We start from the raw sequence: 19,883 nt of genomic DNA, 5'->3' as shown, positions 1-19,883 counted from the left end.
GCAACATACAAGCTGTAGACGTGCTCGGCAAGGTACGCTGCAGTGACCATAGGATGGTAAGAACTCGAATTAGCCTAGACTTGAGGAGGAAACGGAAGAAACTGGTGCACAAGAAGCCAATCAATGAGTTAGCGGTAAGAGGGAAACTAGAGGAATTCCGGATCAAGCTACAGAACAGGTATTCGGCTTTAACTCAGGAAGAGGACCTTAGTGTTGAAGCAATGAACGACAATCTCATGGGCATCATTAAGGAGTGCGCAATAGAAGTAGGTGGTAATGCCATTAGACAGGAAACCAGTAACCTATCGCAGGAGACGAAAGATCTGATCAAGAAACGCCAATGTATGAAACCCTCTAACCTTACAGCTAGAATAGAACTGGCAGGACTTTCTAAGCTAATGAACAAGCGTAAGACTGCGGACATCACGAACTATAATATGGATAGAATTGAACAGGCTCTCAGGAACGGAGGAAGCCTAAAAACAGTGAAGAAGAAACTAGGAAAAGGCAAGAATCAGATGTGTGCGTTAAGAGACAAAGCCGGCAATATCGTTACTAATATGGATGAGATAGTTCAAGTGGCTGAGGAGTTCTATAGAGATTTATACAGTACCAGTGGCACCCACGATGATAGTGGAAGAGAGAATAGCCTAGAGGAATTCGAAATCCCACAGGTAACGCCAGAAGAAGTAAAGAAAGCCTTAGGAGCTATGCAAAGGGGGAAGGCAGCTGGGGAGGATCAGGTAACAGCAGATTTGTTGAAGGATGGTGGTCAGATTGTTCTAGAGAAACTGGCCACCCTGTATACGCAATGCCTCATAACCTCGAGCGTACCGGAATCTTGGAAGAACGCTAACATAATCCTAATCCATAAGAAAGGGGACGCCAAAGACTTGAAAAATTATAGACCGATCAGCTTACTGTCCGTTGCCTACAAAGTATTTACTAAGGTAATCGCAAATAGAATCAGGAACACCTTAGACTTCTGTCAACCAAAGGACCAGGCAGGATTGCGTAAAGGCTACTCAACAATAGACCATATTCACACTATCAGTCAAGTGGTAGAGAAATGTGCAGAATATAACCAACCCTTATATATAGCTTTCAATGATTACGAGAAAGCGTTTGATTCAGTCGAAACCTCAGCAGTCATGGAGGCATTACGGAATCATGGTGTAGATGAGCCATATGTAAAAATACTGGAAGATATCTATAGCGGCTCCACAGCCACTGTAGTCCTCCACAAAGGAAGCAACAAAATCCCAATAAAGAAAGGCGTCAGACAGGGAGATACGATCTCTCCAATGCTATTCACAGCATGTTTACAGGAGGTATTCAGAGACCTGGAGTGGGAAGAATTGGGGATAAAAGTTGATGGAGAATACCTTAGCAACTTGCGATTCGCTGATGATATTGCCTTGCTTAGTAACTCAGGAGACCAATTTCAATGCATGCTCACTGACCTGGAGAGGCAAAGCATAAGGCTGGGTCTGAAAATTAATCTGCAGAAAACTAAAGTATTGTTTAACAGTCTCGGAAGAGAACAGCAGTTTACGATAGGTAGCGAGGCACTGGAAGTGGTAAGGGAATACATCTACTTAGGGCAGGTAGTGACCACGGATCCGGATCATGAGACTGAAATAACCAGAAGAATAAGAATGGGCTGGGGTGCGTTTGGCAGGCATTCTCAAATCATGAACAGCAGGTTGCCACTATCCCTCAAAAGGAAAGTGTATAACAGCTGTGTGTTACCAGTACTCACATACGGGGCAGAAACCTGGAGGCTTACGAAAAGGGTTCTGCTGAAATTGAGGACGACGCAACGAGCTATGGAAAGAAGAATGATGGGTGTAACGTTAAGGGATAAAAAAAGAGCAGATTGGGTGAGGCAACAAACGCGGGTAAATGACATCTTAGTTGAAATCAAGAAAAAGAAATGGGCATGGGCCGGACATGTAATGAGGAGGGAAGATAACCGATGGTCATTAAGGGTTACGGACTGGATTCCAAGGGAAGGGAAGCGTAGCAAGTGGCGGCAGAAAGTTAGGTGGGCGGATGACATTAAGACGTTTGCAGGGACAACATGGCCACAATTAGTACATGACCGGGGTAGTTGGAGAAGTATGGGAGAGGCCTTTGCCCTGCAGTGGGCGTAACAAGGCTGATGATGATGATGATGATGATGATGATGATGCTTACGTGCATGCTTACGTGCGTGCGTGCGTGCGTGCGTGCGTGCGTGCGTGCGTACGATGTTGCCTATTTCAAGCCGCGCGCGTAGCTCTACGATTAGCTTCTTCAGCAGCGGTTCGTAACTTGCGACGACGCGCCACAACGGGTACCAAAGAATAAACACAGGTATCCAGACTACATGGCGCACATGTCACATCATTTGACTCGTGGCATGGTACGTTGCTGTTGATGATGATGACAACGATGGTTTATTGGCATCCCCTTCGAAACTTGGTGGTAATAGTCACCTAGCCTGCTTGAGTTAACCAGGTCCAGCTACATGCAGCATGCAATTGCTACATGTCGGGACACCTAGTGGAGTATAACGGAACTGCAACGCAAACTTTGTACATATCGACGTTACGCGGCGCTCATGTCACATCGCAAACTGAAGGGCACGATACTATGCTAATGATAATGGCGATGATTTAATGGCATTACCTATAAAACTGGACGGTGACAGTCACCTAGCCTGCTTGAATTAATCAGGTAGGCCATACATGTTTTTCCTTACGTCAGTATTTGTGCATCTCCACACCATCTTTTTATTCCCTAATACTTATTTGCCTACCTTGTATCACTTCTTATGCAACTGCTACATGGCGTGCCACCTGGTGCAATAATATGCAACTGCAATGCAAGGGGCGCACCTATAGACGCTACGCGGTGCGCATGTCACATCGCAAGACAAATTGCACGATACCATGCTAAGGAGGATGATGATTATTTATTGGCATTCCTTTTGAAGCGCATCGGTCACATAGTCACCTAGTAAGCTTTCTTTGAGAACTGGCGCGATACGACGCCAATGACTGTGGTTTATTGACATCCCCCTTGAAATTCGGCGGTGACATAGTCACCTAGCCAGCTTGATTTTAATCACGTACACAATACATTTTTTTCTAGCATGCGTATATACATCTCCGTGAACTTTTTTCTTCCTCAAACCTTCTGTATCGGCCTTGTACAGAAGCACACCTGTACATTGTACAGTGTACATTGTACATCTGCAGTTGCATATTATTCCACCAGGTAGGCGTTCTACCTGGTGGAATAATATGCGACTGCAATGCAAAATGCGCACGCATCGAGGTTAAGCGGCGCGCTCGTCACATTGCATGTCTCCTCGCGCGTCAGGACGCGTTTATAGGGCACTTTCCCGCTGCGTGCAAGCTAGCGCTGGCGTGGCTCAATGGTAGAGTAGCTGGCTCCCGCGCAGTGGGCCCGCCTTTGATCCCGGCGGGAACTGTGCCTCTTTTTCTGATTCCTGGCGATGGCTGCTAGGGTCGCCGGCGGCCGACACCGTCACCAAACGAAACGGCTATTGGAATGAGCCCATGACAGCTCACCGCGTAAAAAAAATAAATAAAACGCACAAAAGTGCTCCATTGCCTCTTCACACTGGCGCTGGTGAAACGTGGGCGTGCCTGGCGCTCTAATAAGGAATTAGTAGGTTTTAGTAAAAGACATCCCTAACCAGAGACGGCAAATAAAAGTTGTATCACGGTGGGAGACGCGCGATTGAAATATTAAATTCTGGAGCTTCACGCGCCAGAGCCATGATCTGGTTATCACGCACGCCTTAGTATGAGACTCCGGGTTAATTTTCGCCCGCTGACACTCTTTAACGTGCACTCAATACATGAGCGATTTTGCATTTCGCCCACAATTGAAACGCGGCCGCCATGGCCCGAAATCGAACCTGTGACGTCTAGCTCAGCCGCGCTAACGCCGTGGGCACTGAGCCACTGCGGCGAGTGAGAAGTGAGATGGAATTTGCGTCGGCAACGAAGTCTGGAAACAATTAGAGATGATGTGGGTGTTCCACGAAAGAAATTTGTGTGCTGGTGTGAGTGAGCAAATGAAGACCCCTCGCAGAGTCAGCTCTTCACAAAGATGTAAGAACTATCCGGATCGTTTATGAACTGACTAGATGGCATATGCAGCAAGTTGGTTACGAACGATTCCGCAGTGCCGCGGCAGCCATTGGAGGACGATGTTATGTGCCTATAAAGGGCTTGACGGAGAACTCTTACTTAGAGCAACTGGTCATGCGTAACGCGTGTTATGAGGCTCACTGCAGGCTCTGAAGTGCACTGAGTGGCAAGAGAACTTGGCACTCCACGTGTTGCTCTTAATTACGTCGTGCAACCACAACCGAAAGTGGGTTGCTTTGTTGTGCTAAAGCGGCACATTCCTTGCTACCTGCCATGGTGGCGTAGTGGCTTTAATGTTGCGCTGCTTAGCTCAAAGGCGTGATATCGAATCGCGGACGCGGCGGTGACCGCATTTCGATGGGAGCGATATGCGAAAACGCCCGGGTACCACATGCACTGGATACATGTTAAAGAACCGCAGGTGGTCAGAATGAATCCGGAGTCCCCCACGACGGCGCGCCTCAGAATCAAACAGGGGTTTCGGCACGTAAACCCCCCAAAAATGTTTTTTTCTTTGACATTCGTTGCTGAATCAGAGCTAGGTTCACAAAAACTTGTGGAGCATAATTGGGGCCTAGAAAACTTGAGATCCCTAAGATATCGAACTGTAAACGGAACATGAGTTTCTGCCGAAGAAATTAAGTACTTTTACTAGAAACCACCTTTTCCACAAACCGAACGCCGCCGTCGCCCTTTCGCCTTGAAGAAACGCACCTTCTGTAGACGAATGATGCCGTAAAGGCGCGAAAGCAAGACGTTGGCTGCGCAAATTCAAGCAAATTGAGCTGCCAGGTGAAAGCGTCCAGCATGTTTTAAATTGCTTTTCGGGTGGAAATTAATTAGGTCTGGTTTGCCCACGTATCTTTCGCAGCCGGATATTGCCCCCACCTCACCCCAAACTGTAACGTCGCCAAGCAGTCGTCTGGCGACAACTGCAGACACAAACCTTCCCCAGTCCGATGCGATTGCGGCACATTTTCCCCGCGCAATACCCCAGTGCTCATTGCAAGTTATGTCGGGCAACTAGAGTGACGCTATCGCACATGTTGTGGGAATGTCATGTTACATCATATAAAATTACAGCAGCTCCGGAGGCTCTTGCGTCGAAGTGGGCCGCCGCTCTGCGCAGCTCCAACCTCAACACAAAAGAGTGGGCAGTCCAGAGGGCTCGAGAGGCTGCGACGAATTAAGGCCTCGAAGTCCCATCATGGGAGACCTGAGCCCACGTCGTTAAACTTTGCCGGATTTACAATAAAGTTGTTTCCATCCATATCTTTCGTCAGAACAGGAAAAATACATGTGTCGCATTTGTTAGCTTTATTTGGGCTATGTGTGTTCGTTCCAGCGTTTTGTTATATAGTTCCAGCGCTGAACACTATGCATCCATTCGTGCGTTGCTAGCTGAGACATCAGGCCGTCACTGTCGCAACGGCCGAGCTTACATCATGAATTTTCAAAGAAAAACTATCTCAAATAACAAAAGCAATCATTTGAGAATGGGGGAACGCTGATAAACGAATTCGACGAAATCGAAGCACAAAACAGTACAATTTGCGCTATCATGTCTGAGATATATAATTACTCGCAGGAGGTATATAGGAGCCTTTAACAGCATAGTACACTGTCGGGAATATATTTAGAAGGGCGTTCATATGCTTTATACGAATCTGCCTACATGTGCTTGCAGTTCACTGTGGTCCAGTGGGTATCCGCATCCAACAGAACGTCCACAAGTTGTCCTGCTTGAGGTTAACTAAGCATTTAAGTTTTCCTAATGGTATGTCCCCTGAAGATAACTCAAACGATCGTCTCGTTGTCGGGGACTTATGACTTTTGAGCAATTTACCACAATATATGCCACGTGGTAAGAAGTGTGTGGACCTTATCAAGCAGTATCCAGGAAGGAAACAATTTGCTTTCGGCGCAGGCGTTCTCTGAAATAAAAAGAAAAGGACAGATAATAAACTTCCTTTTAACCTTTTGTGTGACTAGAGAAATCCACTAAATGTCAGTTCAGCTTTAAAGTGACCAACCAGGTAACTATGGAAAACTATAACTTCCATGCAATGTCTCAAGATGGAAACATGTCATCAAGGGATTACAAAGAACCTTTGTTCCTCTAAAGTGCAGTTCGAGGTTTTGTGCACTTTCTTATTAGGAGGGCGCCAATGTTCGCGCACACGATAAGCAAGAGAAGGTTGACAATGTCTGCACTTTTATAAGTATCACGCATATCATTTTTCCACAGGCAGTCTACAGTAATTCACAATTTGGTAGCATGCGAACGGGTACATTAAGGCGATCGAACAGAGCGCACGAGGGTTAAAAAATGAGGTCTAGCCCCGTTAAAGTTATGCGAGAAGGTACTGTGGCTTTGGAATCGATGCATGCTAAACATCATATAGTCGCGCAGGGATGATATAGTGTTTGCCGCAATATTAAAGGTTATTTTCATCATCATAGTGATGGAGGAAGCTGTAGGTAAAATCTGCTCTTCGTAGAGGCAGCTTGACAAATGCCGGCAGCTACCTATTATCGTTTAATACTCTAGATAGAAGGGATAGTGCTATTTATGCCTCTGGGTTGTTGAACACTGGAAGTCACGTCTCTGTTATATGTCAGAGGTTGATATGGATGTCTAACAAGTGTACATGCCACTGCGTGCTGGTTTACTCTGTACTTACTGCCGAACGAACCAGGTAAGGTGCCATGGCCTCGAGCCTAACGGGACTGAACTTTTTTTGGAGCGCCTACTAAGTGACAAACAGATATTTTCCATGTTTATTTCCGCAGGCGCTGCCAAATAACTCTTTCCGTAATGCAAACTCACGTTTCATTTCACCCAACATGCATACAATGGTATACTCCAGCCATCGGAACATCTGTCCAGTCAATTTACTCGAACTATTGGGATATGGATAGTCTAAATAGAAGGTCAGTGCCATGGTCTGTAGTAACGCGGTTCTGACCAGACCTAATAATACAGCCAGCAAGCAATAAAAATATAAACGCTAAGTATTTTATTAGTTACGCGTACACGGCGATGTTTCAGTGACGGCTATTTTTCATGGTTAAAACGTGGGGACTCAAGGCAAGAATATTTTTTTCTGGGTAGCATTCATAGCAGCGCCAGATATCATAAAGTATGCGATAGTCACTGATGACCTTATTAATTAAATTTTAATTATTGCTCTCTGTTACTACTTCAGAGAAAGTGTTGCTGCTCCGGGACTGGAACATGCGCATGGCTCAACGTGTGTCCTCCGAGAAAATCATTACCATTAGTTTCGGTACATTTGTCCCCAAGATCAGCCACAATATATGCCAATCTTACAGCTGGTCTTGTCTCGTTATGCTCGATGGAGACTGTTGGAGCAAAGTATCAACGGAAGCAGCAATGTGCACACTCAGGGCGCGTGTATCTCAAACATGATGCTAGTGTCCTGTTTCCTGTCGAGTTGTAATAAATTTGCTACTACCTGGTTTCATTCTACATTTGTAACGTACACGTTAAAATCACAAAGTAAAGCCGCAATCTATAGAACCTTGCTTAACATCCAACTGAATGTGACGATTTTTGAGCCGGTAAAGTCCGGCCAGTCTCATTTTCAAAGAGTATTGATTGATTCACATTTGCACTCACTGCACAAACTTGCTGGCTCGGTAATGGATGTCTGCGTTGGGGAACCCATTGAAGGGAGAAGTAATGGTTATGCTGTATGCGCCCATGTTCTCGAAGCATAACCAGTCACCCACGTCCATGTCTGGGAGACCACAGGCGCTTTTTATCCTGTCCGAGCCATCGCATGTGATGCCCCATATCATGCTTGGCTGCATGGGGCCCGCCACCTCCTGCATGGTAAGAAGCATGAGCGGGGACACGTCCCTTGGTGATAGTGGCACCAAATGGCTTTCAACTATGCGCTGAAAAAAAATGCAGCGAACGACACGGAGGTCCGGAAAGCGTCGAGTAGATTGGCCACGAGAACGAGCAGAGTCGCTGCCTGGCTCATTCCGGCTGAACAACGCATAGTGTGAATACTGCCGCGCGTCGTCTGCACTTCGTGTTTACGTGTGCGTGTGTGGTGTGTGAATAACTTTAAAGACAGTTCCTTCTGTATTTGTGGCACAGTCGTAAACGCTTGGTCTGCATTTTTTGACGGTGCACAAAACCATTTAGCCTGGCGCTGTTGTCCTTTGTAGTGAGGTCGGTGACAGCCCGAGTCGAGCGCGCCATGTGTGATTGTCGCACCTACCGCTCGCCGCCATCATGTCAATTTTATTATCGCTCCGTGCCTCGCGTCCACGACAAAAACGCACTTCAGTGAGTTTCAAACGATTGAAGTGGTAGCAGCGAAACGTGAATTCCGCGCTTCGGCGACTAGTCACGGCACGTTGATCACTCCAAAATCTCCGTGATACCTCGAAACACGACGCGGGTTGCGTGAACATCACTCAGCAGTAGAAAAATGAACAGTGAGCATGCGCTCATATATGGCGTCGTACACAGTACATTGCGGTAATTGCATTATGATTATTGTGATAATTGCATGATTTTTGCTTAGTAGTTACGAGACCAGAAGTGTTATTTTTTTTTATTCCGCTGGCTCTCCGGTGACTTCAGTTTGCGTCGCAAATAAATCGTGGGCTTTTGTAGTTTGATTCGCTTCTTATTAATAAAAGCTAAAATAGGGTATAATATTGTCACGTTATTGCGACAATCAAGAGCACAATAGCAAAACCGTGAACGACGAAACTGACTCTTTATCTGGCGAACTTGTGCCCCTAAAAGTAAGTGACTTTCGAACTACAACGATAGCTGCGAACACAGTCGGCGATCGTCGAAAATCTGATGAGCGGGTCAAGTACGTCGGCTTTTATACATAAGCCGCGAGTCTTCCAGAAATATTATACACAATTCGCGTCGCGCATACAGTCAGATCGCACAAGGTTCGGCGACAACAGACAAGAGATAAAACAATCGATAACATTCGAGGAACTTCCGATACATGCAGGCGCATCTTGCGCCAAGCGATAACCTTTAACACGGTGAAAAGGGATCACCCCGGGAGGATAAACAAGTACACCTGTCGCAACGTTATGATCCTACTAACGTACTGTCACTCACAGTGGCCTAGCTTGCTTAATCGAAGTCATTTGCTGTTTGCAATTGAATTGTTTAACAGGAAAGAAATGATCTATGCGTTATTGCGACTCGGGGTTGAAGACGATAGAGGGACACATGCAGTAGCCGAAGAGGAGACGAAAAGCTTTATACAATATATGCATATAGCAATAGCGTGCGACCGTACACGTAGCAGTGCTGAAGACCGCACCAGACCGACAAGGGGCACACTGCTTGGCGATTGGAAACACGCCCACATTAATCTTATCCCGAAACAGAGTAAATCCTTACTGCTTCAGAATTTGCAACCTATCTCGCTCACGAGTTGCGTAGGCAAACTTTTTGTCACATGATTGTCCGGCGACTACAACCGCACTTAGAAGCTAAGCATTTCTTCCCCAACACTCAGTTTGGCATCCGCCCCAGCCTATCGGCGCAGGATGTCCTCTTGCATATTAAAGAGACCTTATTAAATCCCAAACGACGGACAGCCCGCACCAGAGTCATCCTAGCATTATACATACAAAAGGCCTTTGACAAAGTAGGACACGACCATATCCTCAGGACCCTTGCCACCACAGGTTGCGGCAGTAGGATCTGGCATTATGTCAAAGCTTTTTTTGGAAAATCGTACAGCCGAGATTAGATTAGGTCCACTCAGATCGGCCGCTTTTGCCCTCCCAAACAGGGGCACACCCCAGGGAGCGGTCCTACCACCACTATTATTTAACGTAGCCATGACCCCACTCGCCAGAGAGCTCGCAGGTATCACTAAATTGCAGCACGTTTTCTATGCTGATGATATGACTTATGGGTGTCACAAGGCTCTATAGGGGGGGCCAAGATGTCCTACAAACAGATATCGACGTTATCGAACGGCATGTTCGCCTAATGGGGCTCTTCTGCTCGCCAGAAAAGTCCGAATTGCTCACTATTAAACCCCACAAAGGGGACCCAGGCATACACCTGTTCATACACGGTCAACAAGTGCCTAAGGTACATAGAATCAGGATCCTGGGTCTGCACATCCATTCTAACCTAGATGCGGGTTTTACACTGAACCTCCTCGATAAGCAAATAAAACAAATCTCAGGACTGGTTCGCCGGATTGCGTCACGCAATCACGGCCTGTCTGAAAAGGACACGATGCAAATGACTGAAGCTTTAGCGGTCAGTCGCCTTGCCTACCACCTCCCGTATCACCACCTCACTCAAAAACAAATGGATAAGGCTAATAGTCTAATCAGGCGGGCGGTTAAGACCGCACTGAGGCTGCCGATGCGCGCTAGCACTACCCGCCTCCTACAGACTGGTCTCTATAATACCGTCCAGGAAATCATAGAGGCACAGAGGAGTAATCAGCTTCTGCGCCTCACCCGAACACCCACTGGGCGAAACCTACTCCGAACTCGGGGGTGTGAGCCAAGTGGCACGATCCCGATAGAAGAGCCGTGGTTTCCCATTCCTGTAAGACTCGCAGCTAACATGCAACTCAAACCGTTGCCACGAATTCGGACCGCTATCCGGGTCGACGTAAGGCGCGGGCTGATTACTACGCCCGACGTTACCAAAATCGCGAAGACGTCCTTTATGTCGACGCTGCGATCGGTCCGCTCAAAGGAACGGTCACGGCCGCTGCCATGACGGAGGACGGACGCATTAACATCTCGGTCTCGATTAAAACAGCGCGCACCGATGTGGCTGAGGGGGTCGCATTAGCCCTAGCAGTGGCGCATGCGGCTGCGAATTCTACCATTACAGAAATCTGCACCGATCCCCAAAGTGCAAACCGTTACTTCCTTCAAGACGTAGCACCTAAGACGGTCAGACACATTTTGCAAAACATTCCTTCGCTTCCCCACCAGGTGACTATCACATGGGTACGTGGGTATCAGTGTGTCCCCGGGAACGAGCGCGTTAATGCGCATGTCCCAGGTCTTTCCCTCCGGACCCTAGACGACCACTCACCCAACTGCATGGAAAAACCAGGAGAGGGGATCTGCACCTACCACCAGATTGCCACGTATTACAGGGATGGTAGACGAGATTTACCTGCCCCTCATCGTTCCCTTACTGCCAATCACCAGTTCAATCTGGCGCCAGATCCAGACCAAAGCATTTATTTCTGCCTATCTGGCACAGTTATATTACCCTGGTCTCCATAATTCACAATGTACCACCTGCCGAGCGTCCCGGGCAGATCTTTTCCACTGTTTGGGGAGCTGCCCCATGCCCATGGCGGTAGAGCCTATTCCCAACCCTTCCTTTTCCTTGTGGGAGGCCGCTCTTCGGGACACTTGCTCGGATGACCAGCTCTGGCTGGTGGACCGTGCTTGCCTAGAGATGTCGGCCAGGGGGCTCCCGGACGTCTAGGGGCCCAACCGCAGTTAAATAGATCCAATAAAGTTTTACCCATCCATCCGACGGGGTGGCTGGTAGCGACTCTCTCTCTAACAATGAGCCGGTTGTTTGACAGGAACGAGGCATCCGAGGACATGAATGCTGATAATATTCTTGACCAAATCAATGTCAATTCGAAGCTTTCGGACGAAAGAAAGGCTGCACTTCACGACCTTCTACAGGAATTGCAGTCTTGCTTCGCCTCTTCGTCTAACTTCTCCAAATACCTCTCACCAAGCACTGAATCATTACCGAGGATGGTGCTCGCCCTACCCGACAATATCTCTACCGTGTTTCTGCTAAAGAACGCGAGGCTATTCAGACGAAAGTAAAGGAGATGCTCGACGATGGAGTCATTCTACCATCCAGCAACCCGTGGTCATTGTCAGTCGTTCTAGTGAAGAAGAAGGACGGAACACTACGCTTCTGTGTTGATTACAGGACGCTACACAGCATTACAAGAAAGACGTTCACTCGCTCCCTCGGGTCGATGACTCTGCAGACAGGTTGCGGCACGCGAAGTATTTTTCATCTGTTGATTTAAAAAGTGACTTTTTACAGATTGGGGTTAATGAACCAGAGCGAGAACAGACGGCGTTTGTAAGCCCAGATGGCCTTTATGAATTCCAACTTGTCCTGTCGTCCTTATTGTGTCCGTTGTTTCGCGCTAAACAAAGTAATTATGGATCCGAGTTCTTCCTTTCGGCCTCTGTTCTGCGCCAGCCACGTTCGAGAGGCTGATGGAGACCATTCTCGCCGGCTTGAGGTGGCAAAGCTGCCTTGCATACCTCGATGACGTAGTCATATTCTCCGAGACCTTCGAAGAACATCTGAAGAGCCTAAGAACGGTCCTGGAAGCCACTCGCCCAGCTGAGCTCATGCTGAAACCTCAACAGTGCCATCTCAACTATCAAGAGCTGAAATTCCTTGGACATGTTAGTGCATATGGAGTTCGCCCTGAACCAGACAAAACTGCGGCCGTCGCCGCTTTTGCTGTTCCATCAGACAAAAGAGCAGTGCGACGTTTCCCTGGCATGTGCGCTTCATATCGTCGATTTATTGCTAAAGGCTCCAAGATAGTTGAACCACTCACGCTACTCACCCGAAAATATGTAGCTTTTGTCTGGACCACTGAGCTAGAGACAGCCTTCGCAGAGCTACGGCAGCGCAGGCAGGCAGTACCTGTACTCGCCCATTTTGATGAGGAGGCAGATACAGAGATCCACACAGATGCTAGCAACGCCGGACTTGCGGCTGTCCTTGCACAACGACATGGCTGTGTTGAGCACATCATAGGTTACGCCAGTGGTACACTCAGAGAAAAGAATGCCTCGCATTTGTGTGGGCGTCGATAAAATTCCTGCCTTACCTCACGGCCGTCACTTCACATTGGTGACTGATCACCACTCGCTGTGGTGGCTGGCAAATCTCAGAGATCCGTCTGGCCGTGTCGCTCGGTAGAGTTTGCGCTTGCAGGAGTTTGACACCACGATTGTTTACATGCCCGGATGCAAACACGCCGAAGCCGCCGCGCTTTCCTGCACACCTGTGGGACACCCTGCTCTGAGCTCTGAGGATGCCGATGGTTTGCTTGGGCCATTTCTGATTCTGACATCGTGTCAGGACAACGAGCAGACAGAGCAATACGGTCTCTTATCGACTACCTGCAAGGCCGAACATCTCAACTCCCCCGGCTCATTGCTCGCGAGTTATCCGCCTTTTCTCTCAGAAGGGGCATCGTGCACAGGAAAAATGCCCGTGGCAGCGACAAAGCCTTTCTCCTCGTTGTGCCTCCCGACGTGCGTGATAACATCCTTTTTGCGTCCACGACGAACCCGTGTGAGGGCACTTGGGCTGTTCGCAGACTCTCGCCCGAATGCTCCAGCAGTACTACTGTCCACGACTTTCGTCTAGCGTACACCACTACGTGAAACCTGCGGGCCTACTCCAACTAATTTTGTCACCTGGGACACTGTTCATCCTCGTGGGAATGGACCTCCAATGAACCTTCTTTAGTCGTCCACTGGAAACAAATGGATTATCGTTGCAACGGATTACGTGACTCTGTATATCAAGGCAGAACAACTGTCCAGCAGCACGGCTTCTAAAGTCGCGAAGTTCGTATACCACATCGTCCTGCGGCACGGCGCCCAGTCGTATGTGATCATGTACAGGGTAACTTCCTTTACAGCACAAATGATGCAGTATATTTTCAGACTCAGCTGCACGAGTCGTCGAAAAACAACAGCCTACCATCCACAAACAAATGTACTGATGTAGAGGTTCAACAAAACCATAGCAGACATACTGTCAATATACGCGGACGTGCAGCACCATACTTTGGACGAGATTCTTCTGTACATCACGTTTGCCTACAATACGGCAATGCAGGCAACGCGATTTTCCCCTTTCCGTCTTGTTTACGGACGCAAGGTGCAAATCATGCTTGACGCTATGCTTCCGTGCGACGAAAACGATGAACTTGCTTCAGACGCCGGGCAATACTTTCAGTATGCCGGAGAATCCCACCAACTGGCTCGCGTAAGCATCAGTTACCAACAAGATGCCGATGCACGAAGTTACAACGTCCGCCGTCGAGACGTCGCCGAACAGCCCGGCGACCGAGTCTGAATGTGGACCTCTGTTCGACGGCCAGGCTTGTCTGAAAAACATTTACGCCACTATTTCGGACCGTGCAAGTTTCTGAAACGTGTCAGTGACGTTACTTAACGAGATATTACCGAACGGTGTCTTGTCTTCGTGTCTACAGCTTCGGTATGAAACCGTTCATGTCCCGAGCAGCCTCAACAAATGAGGAAGTGAGCGAACGAGCGAAGAAGAGAGATCGATCGTGATCGAGAGGGAATGAACAAATGAGCGAGTGAGAGAGAGAGAGAGCAGGTCCTTTTCTTGTCGAGTCTGACCATCGACTATCGGCCACCGAACACTGACTGACCACGAAAAAAATCAAAACAGTCAGTGAAAGTTACTCGCTTTGAAACCAGCATGAACAGAGGCCCTGAAAGACATTATTCCGACCGAAGGTTGCCCTGTCCGTGAGGGTCTGGGCTACTGTCAAATATTAACGCGGAGTATCGAGACAGCCTAAACATCAGCAGCAAGAAAGCAGCGGCTCTGTAATGCATTTTCTATAAGCAAGTTACTCGGCGTTTGTGCAAAGGTCGTGCCACCCACATGCCCCATCACGTGACCGTCACACTCCACGGGAGTTCGCGCCCACCAGCTTAGACATGGATACTTGTGTTCGCGAATGCAAGCGGCGCACTGTGTGCAATAAAATCTTAAAGGTATTACTGGTTGATGCTTGTGGCTATTGATATTTGGATTATATTAGAGGAGACAAGCGCAAATCAAAGCGGATGCCATGCAGCATCGTTTTGCAGCTGAAGCTCACCTTAAGTGGCTCCGGATGAATAACATCTTCATTGTAAAAGGACATGATGAAGGACTTGTACATGGATTCGTTGATGTAGTACATGCACACACTTGGACTGGTGGCTGCGACAAAAATAAAGACCGCACAATATTTACAAAACATAGTCAAATGGTGTGTTCAGCGCATCTTGATAGCGCTCCCATTGGCCATAGCGAATACACTCAAGTTCTAAATTACAACTAAGGGAAGTGTGTATGAATCGCAGGGCTAGAATTTTGAGTTCGTTTTTCGTTATAAGTCATTTGCGGTTGCAAGCAGTTCATTTTTTTCGCGTTCAAGTGCGAAGCGCGAACGATAGGTGGGTGTTGATAAGATAGATCGCAGTACCAATCATCTCTTAACGCTTCGAAAATGGGAAGGTGTAATTTTTCTTCTCTTTATTTCAGTTTTGCACACTCCGCATAAAAGGCGAGGACGTTATTGCTGTTTACGTCTAACTACATTTGGTTTGTTTAGCGCAAAACAACGGGCAGAAGAAAGACGACAGGACAAGGCGCTACTCTCAACGGACATTATTTTATTGCGTCACTCCTTTCTAGAGAGCAGAATCTCAAACAACATGCGCAGTGAGCACCATGTGCAGGAACCACCAACATCCGATCCCCAGAGCGCACTCATGCGATAGAATCCAAAAAACTATTTTCAGCGCTGTACAACGTTAAAGAGGGCACACTAATGCACTGTGACACCAATGACTGTATGAAAAAAGCTTCCGATAATTCTCGGGCGGCGGTATCACGGCTCCTCTTCAAAATCGTAGTATCATGAAACATAGCTTTGCACTTGCATATTTTACTATCTTGAGCCAAATGGGAACCTGTGCCTGTCGGTATGGATCGTTCATGTTCTCTAAGGCGCTCGTTAACACAGCGGCCTGACTGCCCTACATACACTTTGCCACGTGACAACGGAATCATATGTACCACACCGACGCTGCAATCTACAAACTTCGCGTGGTTCTTTTCACAATCTGGTGTTTTACTTGTTTTAGAAATACTGCTCCACAACGTTGACAGTTTCGGAGGAGCAGAAAACACTACTGGGCTTTGGTCTCTAGTGACGACATTCTTTCGATTATAGGCCACTCTATGGCAATACGGCAGAACTTCAGGCCTCTTCTTTTGTGTAATACAGTTACTTTTGTGTCGCTTTTCGATGTGTGGTGGTGACGTCAATCTCTGAGGTATTGTTTCAGAAACTGAAAGGGAAGCGTCACAAAAATTTCAAAAGGAGAAGTCACAAAAGGAGAAGCGCGAAGAAGTGCGGGAGTTCTCTAATGTAAGGTAATGGTGCTTTTTTTTTATTAATGCATCATGTGCTCACCGTCGCTGCCATCGCTCATCCGCTTGCCGATGATCTTTGTGTAGATGGATAGGGCTGATGAAACGACAAAACCGCCAGGCTCGCTGATGACGGTTACACCGTAGCTTTCAGGGAAGTGTTTCTCCAGGCACGCGTTGACGATGTCTGCGGTCTTAAGGCAAGACATTACAGATTTGCAACTTCTCGCACAAAGCAAGACGACACAAGGCCCGCATGCGTGCGCCATGCAGTCACAGAAGGCACAGGCGTGGACTGGCCCGGCGTTTCAAATGCCAAACATTACTTTACGAAATCGGGAATGCGACATAATAGGCATTGGTGTGTTCTCACCGTCTTTACGCACGGCTGTGCCAAACGGCTTAATACGCAGAGTGGTGGTTTTGCGTTAACAGTGCCGAGCTGTTGAAATCTAATGATATATAGAGAGGAAGCAACGTTGCTTGCTTCTCTGATCTATTTATTGTACTACTAAAAATGCGCGGTTGTTCATATGGCCGGAAATTGCACCCGTCGGTTAGGGCAACCAAACCTCCCACAATCATGCACCGCCGCTTCCCTGTTTCCCGATTCATCGCTCGCAGTATAGTGCTGATTTTGTAACCTTTGTTTATGTCATTTCAGCATCTGCTCCTGGTCGCCCCCACCCGTGCTCGCTGCACCTAAACGCAGCAGTATTGGGGGCGAGGACTTATGGAGTCGCCACCTGTCGGAAGCGCCTCCGTTGCGTATTATGAGGGATAACGCGGCGCGCTCCCCATAAGTTTGGCTTACGGTGTTCAATAAGAACACCACGCGGCAGCCCTCATGGACATTTCTGTGAGTACTCTCAAAATGAGGGAAAATTTTTACTGTCGAAATAATAATCTTTGGCAAACTGAAAGCACAGAATCGTTGACACATGCTATCTCTTTACCGAATATGTAGTGAGCGCCACCGGGCGCGGTCGCCGCGATGGAGTGTCCCGAACCGGTTCCTTCCGTGAAAGGTAGGCAAAGGCTGAGAGCAAACTATGTGGAATGTGTTCTTAAAGCGGGCTGTCTGTATAATGAAATGGGGCATAACAGAATGGAGCCTCAATCCAGCGATCGCACGGGTTCGCAGCGACCGACTGTGCATGTGCGTCTGCATGCATGTCCACGCACAATCTTTCGCTTTCGCTGCGTGCGCGTTTCCGCACCGTGTCGTGATGTGGAAGTCCTCTAGCCTGCGACTCTGCTCAGAGGAAAGGGGAGAAAAAGAGCGGCATGGGAAATGACGATCGCAACAGGCTGCAGGATGCGTCTATGTACGCGCTCGCGTCTGGAGAGCTCATTCAAAGCCTTGAATCCAAGCTTGTGTCAAGCGAAATTTCTAAGAGAGTTGATTGCTTGCTGTATTGGCATGATGGCTGCCTCACTAGAAAGAGGTACATATTCATTATTACATTTGACACACAGACACGTACATAAAAAAAAAGGAAACAAAGTGGCACTGGGGCACCAAATCATCGGGTATTGTTACATATGCTAATCGTGTAATAGGAAATAGCAGCGTTACTGCAGGTTAAGAAAACGCGATATTTAGTTCCGTGTATGGCAAAAAACACGACACATCATCAGCAGTTTGTGGGTTACATTAAATGAAGCTTTAAAACTTAATCCACTGTTGCGAACTTCTCTAATTCCGTGAGCTGGCAGATCGACGCTATATTCGGGCACCTGAAAGTGATGACATCAAATTCGACGCCTGAAGGCGATACCCTACAATAATATAAAGTTGCAAAAGTTTGAGCGAATCGGCACTTATCAGCGCGAGGGCTAAAATTACTCATCTGGGATATTACATGTCAATACCGTGATATCATTATGAAACATGCCGTAGGGGAAGGGGGGGAGGGGGACTCGGGATTGATTTTGACCACCTCTGGTTCTTTAACGCGCACTTAACTCGCGATACAGAGTGTAAAGACTGATGTCACAACTTGCAAATACACGTGCTCCTCACTGTAGATGAAGGAAAGCCCTGGCCTTCAATGCTTCAAGCACTCGCAGAGTGACACTTACACCTTCACTGGCAGAGTGATTCAGTGTCGTTAGCGGATTTCACTACTTACAAAATAGGGCGCACTAGACTGCACAAAATACCCCCCTCGCTGCAACTGAGACCCCCTTTCAGTGCCATAGCCGCAAATAAATTTCCGAAGAGGTTTTCCTATAAATCTGGAGGTTGTACCCCACGCAAAGACAAACTCGTAGAACTCCCCGTACAAGACGGCTTTACAATCGAGGATGCGCGTTTCTGCGTTACTGTTGCAACACTTCGCTTAACTCTTCACAAAACGTTTTCATTGCTAAGGCGGGCAGCCACTTCGCATCAAATTACGCTATCATCCGTATGCTATTTTTAAAAATGGTGACATTAAAAAAATTCATTTACGAATTTCATTTACGGTCAAGTATCAGAAATGAGAAGCTCTTCGCCTACACGAAGGCCTGGTCGGGAGCAACATTCTTCCAAGTTTTATGCACGCGCTCGGCTCACCTTTATCTGTGTGGAATTTTTAGCGCTGAGCTGCCCTCAGCGGAATGAGCTAGAGGCGCGCCATGAGTGGAACCGAAATGTTCGGTGCATTGGAGAGGGGATTGCTCCCATGACAACGCTGCCCCCTAGCTCTCGCTAGGGGGCAGCGCCACTAGCTCTCGCTTTGCTTTCACATTCAAGCTTTCCCTTTCATCCATGCCGCTCTTTCGAAGTCCACCTCCTGAACCTTTGTTTCTTGGGAAACGGGGGAATGGCTCCCAGGTGATCGTTAGAAAATTTCGCGGCGTGGGTTCGACCCTCCCAACTCCTACCCTGTCTACGCCAATGCGCCCTACCCAGACTGCACCGATGTGAGACGTCTCTTCCGCGTCAGCTCTGCTAAGGTGTATCCAGGCGACGGACCACGAACCGGGCCGCGGACCGATCACGTGGGGTTGACCGCGCGTGGCCCGGCCGGGCGTGGCCGGTGGCAGCATCCACACGACGGACCGAAAGAGCAGACGACGAGGCGGGCCACGTGATTTACTCCGACGCCAATGCTCTGTGGTCCTCTTGCAGCAGCGCTCTTCTGCGTTTACGGTTATTCCAAATCATAGTTTCTCCCTATAACACCTAGAGGTAATCTGGCGCCACCATCTATGGGATTTTCCTAAGGGGCGCCGTGCCGTCATGGGAATGACGGTATATGTGTTTGCCAGGCTTGTGTTGGCTGGTGTTGTAAGAGGCTTCGTCTAAAACGTGGATTTGGCTACTTAAATAACGCGTACTTAAAGTAAAATCTTCATAGAATGTTTCTATTCATGCATATTACATCTTTACTCACCTACAATGCATGACCAAGCGAAGAAAAGCAGGAAAAGACGACAACCTGTTCCAAAGTGAGCCCGAA

General features: G+C 47.9%; 1 protein-coding gene across 1 annotated transcript in view; it reads right to left on the bottom strand.

Moving 5' to 3' along the window:
* Nucleotides 1–5,604: 5,604 nt before the first annotated feature.
* LOC142586169 (ornithine decarboxylase-like) overlaps nt 5,605–19,883 on the bottom strand; it is a 37,415-nt gene continuing 23,136 nt past the window's right edge. Inside the window, exons 7-10 of the mRNA XM_075697422.1 lie at nt 16,475–16,618; nt 15,110–15,213; nt 7,813–8,021; nt 5,605–6,103 (exon numbers count right to left, since the gene is read on the bottom strand). Coding sequence (XP_075553537.1) covers nt 6,055–6,103; nt 7,813–8,021; nt 15,110–15,213; nt 16,475–16,618 — 506 coding nt within the window. The 3' untranslated portion in view covers nt 5,605–6,054. The remainder of the gene's footprint in view (nt 6,104–7,812; nt 8,022–15,109; nt 15,214–16,474; nt 16,619–19,883) is intronic.

The sequence above is a fragment of the Dermacentor variabilis genome, chromosome 6, assembly GCF_050947875.1.
Source record: "Dermacentor variabilis isolate Ectoservices chromosome 6, ASM5094787v1, whole genome shotgun sequence".
NCBI lineage: Eukaryota > Metazoa > Arthropoda > Arachnida > Ixodida > Ixodidae > Dermacentor > Dermacentor variabilis.
The sequence above is the reverse complement of the archived record's forward strand: the minus strand, read 5'-3'. Positions and strand labels throughout refer to the sequence as shown.